Source organism: Aethalodelphis obliquidens, unplaced genomic scaffold (assembly GCF_003676395.1).
Source record: "Aethalodelphis obliquidens isolate GAN/ISIS:26980383/991018 unplaced genomic scaffold, ASM367639v1 scaffold13, whole genome shotgun sequence".
Lineage (NCBI taxonomy): Eukaryota > Metazoa > Chordata > Mammalia > Artiodactyla > Delphinidae > Aethalodelphis > Aethalodelphis obliquidens.
In genome coordinates this window covers 22,118,086-22,130,856 of record NW_020837957.1, presented here as the reverse complement: position 1 = coordinate 22,130,856, position 12,771 = coordinate 22,118,086, and the positions used below count along the sequence as shown (strand labels likewise).

Here is a 12,771-nt window from a genome sequence, read left to right as displayed (position 1 = left end):
GTGTCTGTCCTCTAATATGTGTAGTTAGCCCCATTTTCCTTCAGATCTTTCCATTTAGTTCCAGGATGAAGGCAGACTTAAAACTATTCCTTCCTTTCTGCACAGGGAAGTCAAAGTGGAAAGCAACTTCCTTTTCTTTCCTTAACTGACATCAGATTAAATAAAACAACACAACCATATTGCCATTACAGTTTCTTATACATAGAAGACATGCAATAAAAAGTAAGCAATAAAAAGTAACTCTTGTCGTTGTGGTTGACATTATTGTCATTACTGATCCAAGTACTTGTTTCCTTAGAAACCCAAGGCTTAAGCAGCCATCAGCTTCAGTCCTGTAAAAACTGACACTTTCTTACAGAGTCAAAACCAATTTCAGCAGGGAGACTGCCTTCTATCTGAGGATAATGAAAGTTTTTGGCCATGAGTCATCATGTACCCTTATCATTTTACTAACTTTTTTAAGACTCAGGTAAACTATTGATTGGTCTCAGCATCTCTGAACAAATTAATGGTAATTCTGACTTTATTTACTTTTTAAAATTTGCTCGCAGTGACTTACGCTTTGCTGATTGGTTTTAGACAAATCATTTAGAAAACACTGGAAAGAATTCCTAGGGATTAGCATCTGTTTCTCTTGAAAGCAGAATTACTCATCCATCTGTATATTCATAAGAAATGTTTGTTCTCTACTTGTATGAAACATTGCTTGGAACTTTGTACAGAACACTCTGCTACTTTCCTCAAATTTCTCTCTAAGAAACCAATGTGAACAGTAAATGATTTGGAACATATTTATCGTGCTGTGTTACAATGTCTGATAGCGCTGCAAGTAAAATGAAGTTTCTCGTGTACAGTTAACCCTAAGGACTAGTCATATGGTCTTTATTATTCTCACTAAAAATACTTATTGACCTCAGGAATGTTCAGCAGTCTTTGCATGTCCATTGTTCATGTATCACCCAAAAGATACATTTTTTTTCGGTTGGAGAATAAAGATTTTTAAAAATACCTAAACTTACAAGTAAAGTGAGGTAAAGTGGTACTATTTTAGAACTCCGGAATGTTGAGGTGTCCTAAAGTCATCTAGGGTGATCTTTCACGTGATACATCTCCTCTCCAATTGGGATCACTAGTTGTCTAATACAGCCAGACACAGGATACGCTCAGTCTTGAAAGACAACCCATTATTACTTTTTTAAATTCTACACTCATTCGTATTTTATAAACTTTCACCTAGTTTAATTCTGGAGCGACTTTGTTGGTCTATTTGTTTTCCTCCTGGCTTACATGTCCTTCCTTCCATCTTTTATTTATGACCTTGTAAAATCTGCTTTCTCTTTAGGCCACTGGTTTCTTCAGGTTTTTCAGCCTCTTTTTGTTTTTATTGGGAAGGGCACTATTCATCTGAATTTTGTTTTTAAAACTTGCCTTTCCTATAGTCATATTCCCATTAGAATCCTGGCCATTGGTATAACACTTATATCTTTCCTGAACATTTTTTTAAGTTTTTATTGAATTTGTTACAATACTGCTTCTGTTTTATGTTTTGGTTTATTGGCCCTGAGGCATGTGGGATCTTAGCTCCCCGACCAGGGATCGAACCCACACCCCCTGCATTGGAAGGTGAAGTCTTAACCACTGGACCGCCAGGGAAGTCCCTTCCCTGAACATTTTTGAAATTCTGTATCCCACAGTCTCAAATGACTATGACTGGATTTGCTTTCAAATTGATGAGCTCTACAATTGATGAGCTCTACAATGGCACCATCTCATGTCTCCAGGGTTCTCACAGTTCATATGGAAAATACACTATCAGATAATCTATCCCAGAGATATGGAACCAAAAGGCTCCCAGACCAAATTAAATCAAATCAATGTAAAACACATAGCAAGAAGCAAAGGGAAAGAACTAGCGTAGGTTAATGACTTAGGATAAGGTGCAAGCAACGTGGAAGAACCACACCAGCTGAATCCTTAATCCACAATGTGGATCTCTCTCTCTCTCCCTTGCCTCTCCCTCCCTCTGTCATGCCCCCCTCCCTTCCTCCCTCCTTATATAGATTTTGCCCTCATAATGGTTCCTTACAAATATTGAGAGCCACTAATATAGATAAATGGTGAGAGATAAAATGGTTGATGTAGATTGGGACAGAAAAAGATTTGAAGGTCAAGCTAAGGAATGTGAGCCTGTGTCCTAAGCACTGAGCATAGTACATGGCACCTAGTGATAGTGATAGAAAAAATGATTTTATTCATTATTTTAGTGAGTTTTGTGATCATGAAGAAAATCTGCTTAGAAAAGGTAATTTTTTAATATATTGAACTATTTTTTTACCACTAGTAAGAGAATAAAAAGATATATGATAATTTGGAGGAAACATTTTTTAAAAAGAGGAAAAGTGCTTTAGCATTAAATTCAAAATTGGCTTTACCTTTTAAATCCTATTCTCCCAAGCAGGCCTTCCACAGAAATGAGTCTAGCGTATCTGGAGTCAGTTATCTCTCCTACCACATTTATAACTCTAAGGGAAACAGCTTTACCTTATTATGATCCAGTTAACCCTACCTTCTCAGTAATTTCTTTTCTAATTAGCACCAAAGGTAACTTCCCCTCTTCAGCACCTTTCTAGTATTTATATCTCTTTTCTCATCTGGTCTTTATTTTTTTTTTTACATTTCTGCCTTTATTATAACTATTTATGTTACAGTCTATTTAACTTAATTTTAAGCTTCTTAAAAATAAAAACCATATTTATATTTGTATTCTCCACAGGGCTTCTCATGATACCTTCTTTACACATAGATGATATTCAACAAATATTGTTGAATGCATGGAACAACTATTACACGACCCAATTTATTATCCCAGGAATCAACTCAGAAAGTAGCAATCACCTCCTAGAACAGGGGTCAGCAGAATTTTTCTGTAAATATTAATAACTGTTTTTGAGTTTAGAAGGCAAGAGGCAAAATCAAGGATATTACTTAAGAACTTATGTAACAAGAAAGAAAATAAGTTTTCACAAAATTTTTATTTATGAAATTTAAAATATATTAATGTAGTCTAATTTTTTGTGATACAAGTCTACTAATGCGAAAAACAGAATTCTTTTGCAAGGAGGATAACATTTAGCTTCTTACAGTTTCCTATCATCAAAATTTCATTTGTTAATGTGACTTAGAATGAGATTTTGCATGTTTTACATATTTCATCTTTGAAAATTCTTTTCACACAGATATGTACTGCCAAATACTGCAGTTCATGAGCATATGATTTTAATTGAGCATATTCATTGCTTGGAAGGAATTTATAAAATTCTGTTAGATTCTTCTCTTGGTAGTTGCCTTTTAGAATGTCATTATATTGTACATTAGTCATTTCCAATTGAAGTTATAGGTTGAACTCCTCAAGTGAACAGTTAAATGGATTTTGAATATAGAAATTTCTTGCATCCAGGTCTGAAAAATGCTTTAGAAATGCTTTTGAAAGTGAAAACGCTTTTCACTTTCAAAGGCTCAAAGTGTTTGAGCTCAGAAAATCTACCCACCGCAAATTTGTGTGGAAATGGAGATCTCACTTCTTCTTTTAATTTTTGACAGCACAGGAAGTGTATAAAGCTGTTTGACATTACTTGTGATTCAAACATTAGTTGTCATCAAAATGACTTTATCACAGTATGTTTCACATGTGAGCATTGTTTTGCCCTGCAATTTTTGGTTGAATTCATAGATAAGCATTAAATGAGTCTGCAGCAAAATCTAATTTCTAAAGCCATTTATCATTCCATAATAGAGGTTGAGGGCAGTTCTTCTCATTCAAAAAAACTTCAATCATAGTCTCAAAAATCTCAATAAAACTTTATCCCTACTAAGCCATCAAACTGCTACATGTTAGAGAAAGGCAGGATATTCAGTTTCTATTTTGACAAAAAAAATTCACAGAACCACGGAAGGTTAAATTTACAAGAGTCAATGATAACATATGCTAGATTCAAGTATTTTCCTCAGAGTACCTGATAGTGAATAATACAATAAATAAACATAGCTCTAAATATCTTAACATTTTAACAAGTTTTGTTAATTCGTCTAGTTAGTCTTTCTCTTATCCATTGCTAATCCATTGCCATCAGTTTTATCACATTTTAGCAGATACCACTTCAGGTTGAACTGACTTAATGTTTTAACTTACTTGAAAATATTCTTACCTATAGTCACTCCACAAACTATTCATACAGGTTAATGCTTCAGGCACTTCAAACTCAGCAATGACTCCTCAAATAAACAGCTGAGTAGTATTACTAACATCTGTCGATTAATCAAGAGGCAAGGAAAACCACTTGAAAGCATTTGCCTTATTTTTCAATTGACTATTGATGCTGCTCCAGTGTCCTTGACATTTTAAGCAACTGTTCTTGCCAAAATGCTAAGAAACGAGTTTATTTTTGCTGCACGATTTAATTAAATCTATCAGTAAGCAACTTTGTTGGACTAACAAATGAGCCACTCAGAAACTTTAGTTGCAACTTCATTTTCAAATTTTTGTGAAGAATTTTTATTGTGATAAGATACTCCGTTTTAGGTTTCCTAATTTTTCTAACTGTTACACTTCTGTGAGGTGGGAATATTGTGTCAAGTGCTTGGTATGATAATATTGATGTATATTGTACTTTTTTTAGCAAAACTATAGTGTCATTGCATAATAAATAAAGCTTTCACATCTAATTTGATCACAAAATAATCCACATTCCACTGTGCCTTAAAAATACAACATTCAAAGCCCACTGTTTTCTTCTTTTCTTGTTTTGATACAACAGATATGCACTGATAATAAAATCTCACAATGAGTCAATATATGTTCCTCTCAAAACACTGTCAAGTTATAATTGCATCACTGTAATTTGCAATGCAACAAGCAGTAGTGGGAAGCAATGAGTGCCTTTTAGTCTCTGCCACAACGACATTATAGCACAAAGCAGTCACAGACAGTATATAAATGAATGAGCATGACTGTTTTCCAATAAAACTTTATTTACAGATTCTGAAACTCTAATTTCATGTAATTTCCACATCTTGAAATATTATTCTTCTTTTGATTTTTTTCAACATATGAAAATGTAATAACTATTCTTCGCTCACAAGCTCTACAAAAAGAGGGGATGGATTGGGTTTGGCTTGCAAACCATAGTTTACCAACTTTGTTTTAGGATTTGGCTTTGAGGAAATACTGTTTGCTTACTTAACTTTATTCCCAATTAAGCTATTTGAAGCAAATTTTCTGGAGTCATGTGTGATTGAAAACTAGAATATTCTTTTTTACTGAGATATAATCAATATAACATCATATAAGTTTCAAGTGTACAATGTAGTGATTTGGTATTTGTATATATTGAGAAATAATGACCACAATAAGAAGAATATTCTTCTTAAGGGTATGTTCATTAGAGTTGTCATGCACACAGGAGTATAACACAAAAAGTTAGAATGTGACAAACATACTTCACGTCTAGGCTACTTAGAAGATACTGACTTTGGTGGATAGTACAAAGGTGGACTTTGTGCTGCCTCAGTATTTTTATTTTAAAAACCCAAGACCATTACATTAACTATAATTAGAGATTTTAGGTGAGCCAAAACATCATTTAAACATTTCACTTATTTGGGAAAGAAGCCCAGGATAACTCCCAAACCTGGGCAGTGTATCAACAGTAGGCTTTCAGAATACCAACCCCTCCTTCATTTATTGAGGGTCTGGATGGATTTTCTGGGAGCTGCACCAGTCTTCATTTCTTATCTGTGTTATTTAGGGCATCAGAGGCAGCCCAGGAAGAATGGGACTGGCTGGGTCTCCAGGTCCTCAAGGAGCAAAGGGTTCATCGGGCCTTCCAGGAAGCCCAGGAGTTCTAGGCCCGAAGGTACTTTCATGTTTGTTCTGATGGATGAGCAGTATTGACCATCCTTCCTGGCCCTGAGTTTACTGGCTAGATCACAGGATGGTAAGACTCATAGCTTTTAATAAAATTTGGCTAACATGAAAACACATTAGGAAAAAACGAAAGTGTGTGGCCTTGACACAGCCATCTCCCGTGATAGCCACAGTGCATGTCATTTGCCAAAACTACTCATAAACCCAGGACTGGTGATGCTTTAAAAAATGTTCTTTGACTCATTTTGGTTCTTCTTTCCTTTCTGTCATCCACCTTCTCTGCCAAAACAGAAAAATCTTATTTACTTCCAGTTGCATACTTTCTCAGTTATACTTCCTGTTCCCCTACTTCTGAACCTAACCAACCAATTAATAAATCTGATAGGAGTACAGATTATTTCTTAAAGTCAAAGTGATAGTAATTGTCTTGCCTTAACATTCATTGCCAGGAGTATTGCCACATGGCAATAGGCTTTCCATACAAAACCTCTCTTAGAAATATCTCAGTGCAGATTTGACCCAGACAACCAAGAGACTAGTCCCGTATCTAATGCTATTTCATAAAAGACTAGGATTAAGACATTGGCACCCTCATCATTATTACCTCTTAATTTGATTTTCAGAGTTCCACTTATAAAGAATTTCTAGGTATTCTGACCCATATGGGTAAACTGAAAATGATGACCCAGCAGCTTACTGTTTAAAGTTTGAGTTCTGTTAATGTTTATACCATGAATATCCCTTTCCACTGAAATACAAGATAGCTGACCAAATGCTAAACCTAGGAAAATAAATAAGAAAGATCCCTACCTTTTATGCATGAATCTGCAAAAAAAAAAAAGATCCAGTTTGTCAAGTCCCAAAGCTGTATCTTTATCTCAATACAGTGAAGGATAATTTGCTAATCTTAAAGCTTTGGTCAAAGTCTACCAAGCATCATTTTTCATTACCTTATCTATAAACTCCACATGATTCTTGTTTATTTTTAGAAATGGTAAAAGCTATTGCAACCCTCACTTCAAAAACAAAATAAAAATAAATTTTAAAAGGACTTGACTTTTTAAAATAAAATAATGATAATAAAGTATGTCTTAAAAGTGAACTTTTAGGGGATAAAGAGGACTGGTATCAAAGGAATCTTGGGAAACAGATAATTGAAATTTCTTAATGATGGAATTGAAAAGATACTCATGGCAAAAACCAGGGTTCACACTTCAAGAGATTCTGCTCTGTTTCTGATGTCAGATAGCTGAATCATCTCTGTAAGAAAAACACAGCAAAATAATTTCAATTCAAATAAAATAAAAGTTCCACCGCATACAAATGCCTCCACACATCCTACACCCTCACTATTCTCTCTGTAGCCCCACTATCCTCCTCCTACTTTTGCAGGCCCCCTCTTCCCTCCTCTTTCCACAGTCATGACCACAATCTCTGGAATTCTATTTCCCTGCTGCCACACTTCTCGTTCATTGTAATCAAATATTATGTATATGGAAACTATTGGTGGGGAGAATGATCATGCAGATTTTGACTTCTCTAGTGCCTTGTACACATGCCTGAGGATGGGCCAGTATTTAGATTTCATTTAAAAGCCAATATGTTTACAGGTTCTAAAGTCAAGATAACCTTTCTTTTATTTTTTTGTCCGCAGGGTGAACAAGGGCTACCTGGTCAACCTGGAATTCTAGGTAAAAGAGGTCACCGAGGAGCACAAGGTGATCAAGGACCATGTGGAGAGCCTGGCATGAAAGGGCAGTCTGTAGGTGACAACTCAGAAATTCACTAAGCACTTATTCTACAGACCAGGCCAACATCGTACAATAATGGTTATCATATCTATTCACATTGCAGGGAGAACATGGTATTCAAGGTTTGACAGGTTTCCAAGGATTCCCAGGCCCCAAAGTATGTTTACATATTTTCTGCTCATTTCTGGCTATGTTGAAATACCAATGTTGAAATACCAATGTTCAACATCTGTTCAAAAACCAGATGTTGAAATACCAATATTTAATCTCTGACTTGAGCTTTTGTTTTTTTAATCGCAAAATTTCAGTTGGTACAGAGTAATATATTTGAGTTTTGAATATGTTAATTTTGACTTATGTAACTATATATTTTCCTAGCAATTTTCTGGAATAATTAGCTTTTGTCTCTTCTCATTCTGTTTTCCCAAACATTTTATTTGAAAAATTTCAAACATAAAGTTGAGAGAATGAGTAAACACCTATATACCTATTACCTAAATTCTACCAAAACATTTTACTCTACTTGCTTGACTATGTACCTACCCATCTATTTATACCTCCTCCTCTCTCCATCCATTTTTGATGTATTTTGAAGTAAATTGTAGACCTCAGTACAATTCCTCCAAAATACTTAAGCCTGTGCTTCATTAACTATCAAGTTCCATTTTTAAGAGCCAATTCTTAATACGTTGGTACAAGGTTATTTCATGTACTAAATGTTCATATTTTGGCTTTTTTTTAATTGTGTTTCTAGGGTCCTGAGGGAGATGCTGGCATTGTTGGAATATCAGGTCCTAAAGGTCCTATTGGACAGAGGGTAAGTATGAAGTCGTTCTGCCTTCCCAGATATTGTGATTCTTTGTTGACTACAGGAATTAGGGTTAAGAACTCTAAAATAAATATACTCCAAATTAATAACTTTAAAAAATGACTCTTAAAACAGAAACTCATTAGAGCACATGCAGACATTCTCAACCTTTTTCAGTTCGTTTGTTAGTTTGAGCAAAAGACCTCACAGACCACCTGTACTGCCCAGTTCTTACTTTAAAAAAAAGAATTAATGTAACTACTGGATAATATATTTATTGACTCATACCAGTTAATAAATATATTATAAAAAACATAAAGCAGTTTCATGTTATAAGCATTAATATAACCAGGGACTAGAGACCACCCCCATGTACCACCTGGAGGAGGCTTGTCTATGACCAGAGCTTCTCAGACCACACTTTGAAAAATGTTTCCCAATAGCTGTGTTTCCTCTGCTTAGGGGTGGGTATCCCCAGAGAGTAACGAGAAACTCCTTAAAGAGCTGGAAAGGTCAGGGCTCTGAAGAACTCCAGTTAGCTGTTTAGTGCCTGAAATTGCAAACTGTAGTGAACGTAAATAGGATAGATAAGTCACCAGCAGTAACTGGTTATTGTTTTTGTTTGTTTGCTTTTTTATTAACCACACTCTCCTAACTGATGAGATGATCTATAAAACTAAAGAGAAAAAAGGTTAAAAATAAAAGCCAAGCACTGGTTTGACTGTGGTAGTAGCACCTCTACGGCTAACAGCAGCTGCTAAGGCAAGGGTGGAGAGAGCTGAGAGGAAGGACAGCAGTGCAGATAGAGGAGAACTGAGTCTTGAAGAAGAATTTTAAAACTGAAAACCACTATCTTGTGCAAATATTAAATGAAAAGTCAAATTTTTAAAATCCTATGCCGCTTCCCTAACTCTTATAATAAATTATTTCCTATAATACAAAGAGCAGTGTTATCATGGGCAATGTTTATTTAAAGACCCGTCTCAACATTTCTCCAGGTGCAAATGTATTAGTTATTTTTATGATTTCTGAAGAACCATGGAAAGCTTGTGCTTTTAGGTAAAGTCCAATTCTTTATCATCCACAGGTGGGTTATGTATGGATAGGCTTCTCTGTAATAAATATTGGTTTTAAGTTCTTACATAAAGTTCCCCAGTAATTAAATTCATTCATTCTGATTTTATTAAGTTCTCAATTAATTAAATCCTTTCTTTATATTGTCAAAGAGAAGTTGGCTGCCTGCCTAGCCTCTGTCCTAAGCAAAGTCATATGAGGTGCTGTGTCTCTATAAGCCAGGATCTGAACCTATACTGCTTTGCAGCTCCAGAAATTTTATCAGCTCTCCAATAGTAAGGTTACGGTAACTAGTTCACAAATACTAATTTATAAGTGCAGATATTCCTATTAAGTCATTGTAGAGACAAGTGAAAAGTCTTGCTAGGTTAATATTTAGCAAAAAACTATTATGTACCGGGTACTGGTGTTCAGTTTATGTCCCTATATCATTTACTCCTCATAAAAATCCTGTGAGAGGTACTATTATCCCCATTTTGCTGGTAGGGAAACTAAATCTCTGAAAGGTAATTTGCTGAAAGTCATATGTGGCTAGTATGTAGAGGAGCTGGAATTTGAATCCACATCTGATTGACTGAATAATATGTACACATCATTATTTCAGAGAGTTAGATCATGGTCAAATTTATTAGACTGACACTTTCTTGGCTTTTTTTTTTCCCCAGTAATAAGCCAATCTAGAGGATATATTTGATTAGGATAAGAAATCAAGCCTCTTGATTGTGGACCTTTGTGATTTGGGAACCATATTTAAAAATTATCACTTAAAGTAGATCTTCATATTTAAAAGTGCTTTCATTAGATTTACTTTTTAGAGTATCAGGTAATTTCTCTCATTCTAAGCCAACTTAATCTTAAAGCTATTTGTCAATAGACTGAATGGCATTATAATTATCTCCACTGAGTATTTTCTGTATCTTGGCAGGAGCTGGACAAAGAGAAAGCCTGTTAGATAGCCACATTTATATATGCCACGTTAAGTGGAGCTAGAAACATTGAAATTTGAAGCTAGTGGTAGCGGGGGTGGAGGTTGAGGGAAAATAACTAAAACATGTATTTTGTATTCATTAAGAAATGACAGGCTCCATTTTTAGTTTGGGAGGAGTTGACCAGAGATCCAGCTTATTCAAGGTTACCTTCATAATCAAATAGCAGCTTACACTTTCAAAACTGTTTTTCACATTTAGTTCTCACAATGGCCCTGTGAAGTAGGCATTCTTATTTTACTGATGAAGAAGCCAGAAGTTTAACTGGTCACAAATGATGCCCTCTGGTTCTTTCCCATAATTTCTCTCAATTCCATGCTACATGTCACCCAAATATCTGCTTGTTCAACATCTATAAATAAATTTATTCAAAATTTTGTCCATGACTCTACATAGTCTTTGTTACATAAAGTAATTGCATTTGTTATGCAATGACACATATATAAAATGGCACCACTGAAGCTATCACCACATAAAAATTGTAATGCTGATTTATCAGTTTGTTAGAAATTAGAGATTAATTCTCCTCATGGGAAACCATAATAATATGCAGAATTGCATCAAATCAAAATTACTATGATTTCTGCCAATAACATAAGATTTTGTAATAAAAACTGGAATTATGTGGACATGGACTATTTTGCCATTGTGCAAGAAATTTTCTAGAATTTTCCTGAATTATACTGGCATTGAGACTGACTGTTTTCTTTTTTTTTTAACCCCAACAGGGAAACACTGGCCCCCTTGGCAGAGAAGGTATAATGGGCCCAACAGGTAGAACTGTAAGTTTGTCACAATACAGGTTTTTTTTTTCCTTTTTTATATATATATATATATTTTTTTTTTGTTTGTTTGTTTGTTTTGTTTTTTTTGTTTTTTTTTTTTACTTAATCCTATTCTAGAGTAATCCACAAGGGATCACCCTGGGTATTTGAGAAGCAAGGATAAAAACAGATGTACATTTTCATCTGGAAGGTTATTCTTGAGAACTTAGAAATCTAATGTAATGAAAAGGTGTACAGAGTGAGGTAGGCACTTAAAACTGGAGTTGAGAAAGGAAAGTAGCAGTGGGTGGAGGAGGAGGGGTTGAGCATTATAAGCACAGGGGTGATCACTAAAGCAACAGAAAGGATCCATTTTCTGAAAGAGGGAGAATAAGAAAAGGTACGCATGCAGCCAAGATTTGAGTCTTTGGAAGTGCCCACGATAAAGGGATGAAATAGTTGGTGGGAAGAGCAGGAAAACCAGAAAAGCACAAGGTTAAGCTCAGTTTCGAGAAAGGAGTAGCTAACCGTGATCTTTAAGAGAATACATTGCAGTGGAAGACGGAGTACAGCTTTCAGTGAGGAAGGAAGTAAATAAAAATATTTAATAACTTTTCTCAAACTTTTGGAGTAGGTATGATTATTTGCATTCAAGACATAAGGAAACAGATGACATTTATAGTAGTTCACCTAGTTATTTAAGATAATACAGGTAGTGAATCATATAGATGATATTTCCTACTTCAAGAGCAGTGCTCCTTCCACTCCATTCAAGCTATGTCTGGAGAGGAAACTGAGAGAGTTAACATATGCCAGGGCCTTAGGGAATCTTGCTATGAAATAAAACAGAAATAAGACAGTGAGGTGGTCACAGGAGGGTTTTACAATACTAACAGTAGTATAAACATACAAGAGGAAAACTGAGGCTTGGAAAGGAAAGATTCATTCTCTGCAGGGAATCAGTATTTTGAATCATTTGAAAGTGTTGTGTCTATAGACACAGAGTTTTAAAATATAAAAGAGAATGTTTCAAATATTAAGTATCACTGTTCTCATTGATAAATTTAGAGAAGAATTCACCACCAAAGTTTCTGGCTTTTTAATTTAAAAAAATGAAATGTGTAACTCAGTATTTCTCTAGATTTGCAGCATTTACCACTCAGAGCTATATAGTCTAAGTGGGAGGTTATAAGTGGGAGAAATCTCATATTTCAGTGGGTGGTTGGTTCTTCAGCAAGCTAAGGAACACATACTGTTCTGATTATGGAATGATTGTTCTCCTCTGTCAAAAATGTGAAATATTAATTGGTTAAGGAAAATATGATAAAGAAATGGCTCAGTTAAAATATCTTACTGTGCTTTGTTTACAGATAGTTCTTAAAGGCCCTTATAATGCTCAGCATGTACATCAAATTTTTTCCATCTATTTTTTCTATTCTAAGAAGAAACTTCTAAGGAAAGCTCA

At 34.9% G+C, this 12,771-nt stretch overlaps 1 protein-coding gene across 1 annotated transcript in view; it reads left to right on the top strand.

Moving 5' to 3' along the window:
• Positions 1 to 12,771, top strand: part of COL24A1 (collagen type XXIV alpha 1 chain) — a 396,587-nt gene that overhangs the window by 350,321 nt on the left and 33,495 nt on the right. The window contains exons 48-52 of the mRNA XM_027114231.1: positions 5,805 to 5,912; positions 7,578 to 7,685; positions 7,778 to 7,831; positions 8,429 to 8,491; positions 11,271 to 11,324. Of these exons, the coding sequence (XP_026970032.1) occupies positions 5,805 to 5,912; positions 7,578 to 7,685; positions 7,778 to 7,831; positions 8,429 to 8,491; positions 11,271 to 11,324 (387 nt within the window). The remainder of the gene's footprint in view (positions 1 to 5,804; positions 5,913 to 7,577; positions 7,686 to 7,777; positions 7,832 to 8,428; positions 8,492 to 11,270; positions 11,325 to 12,771) is intronic.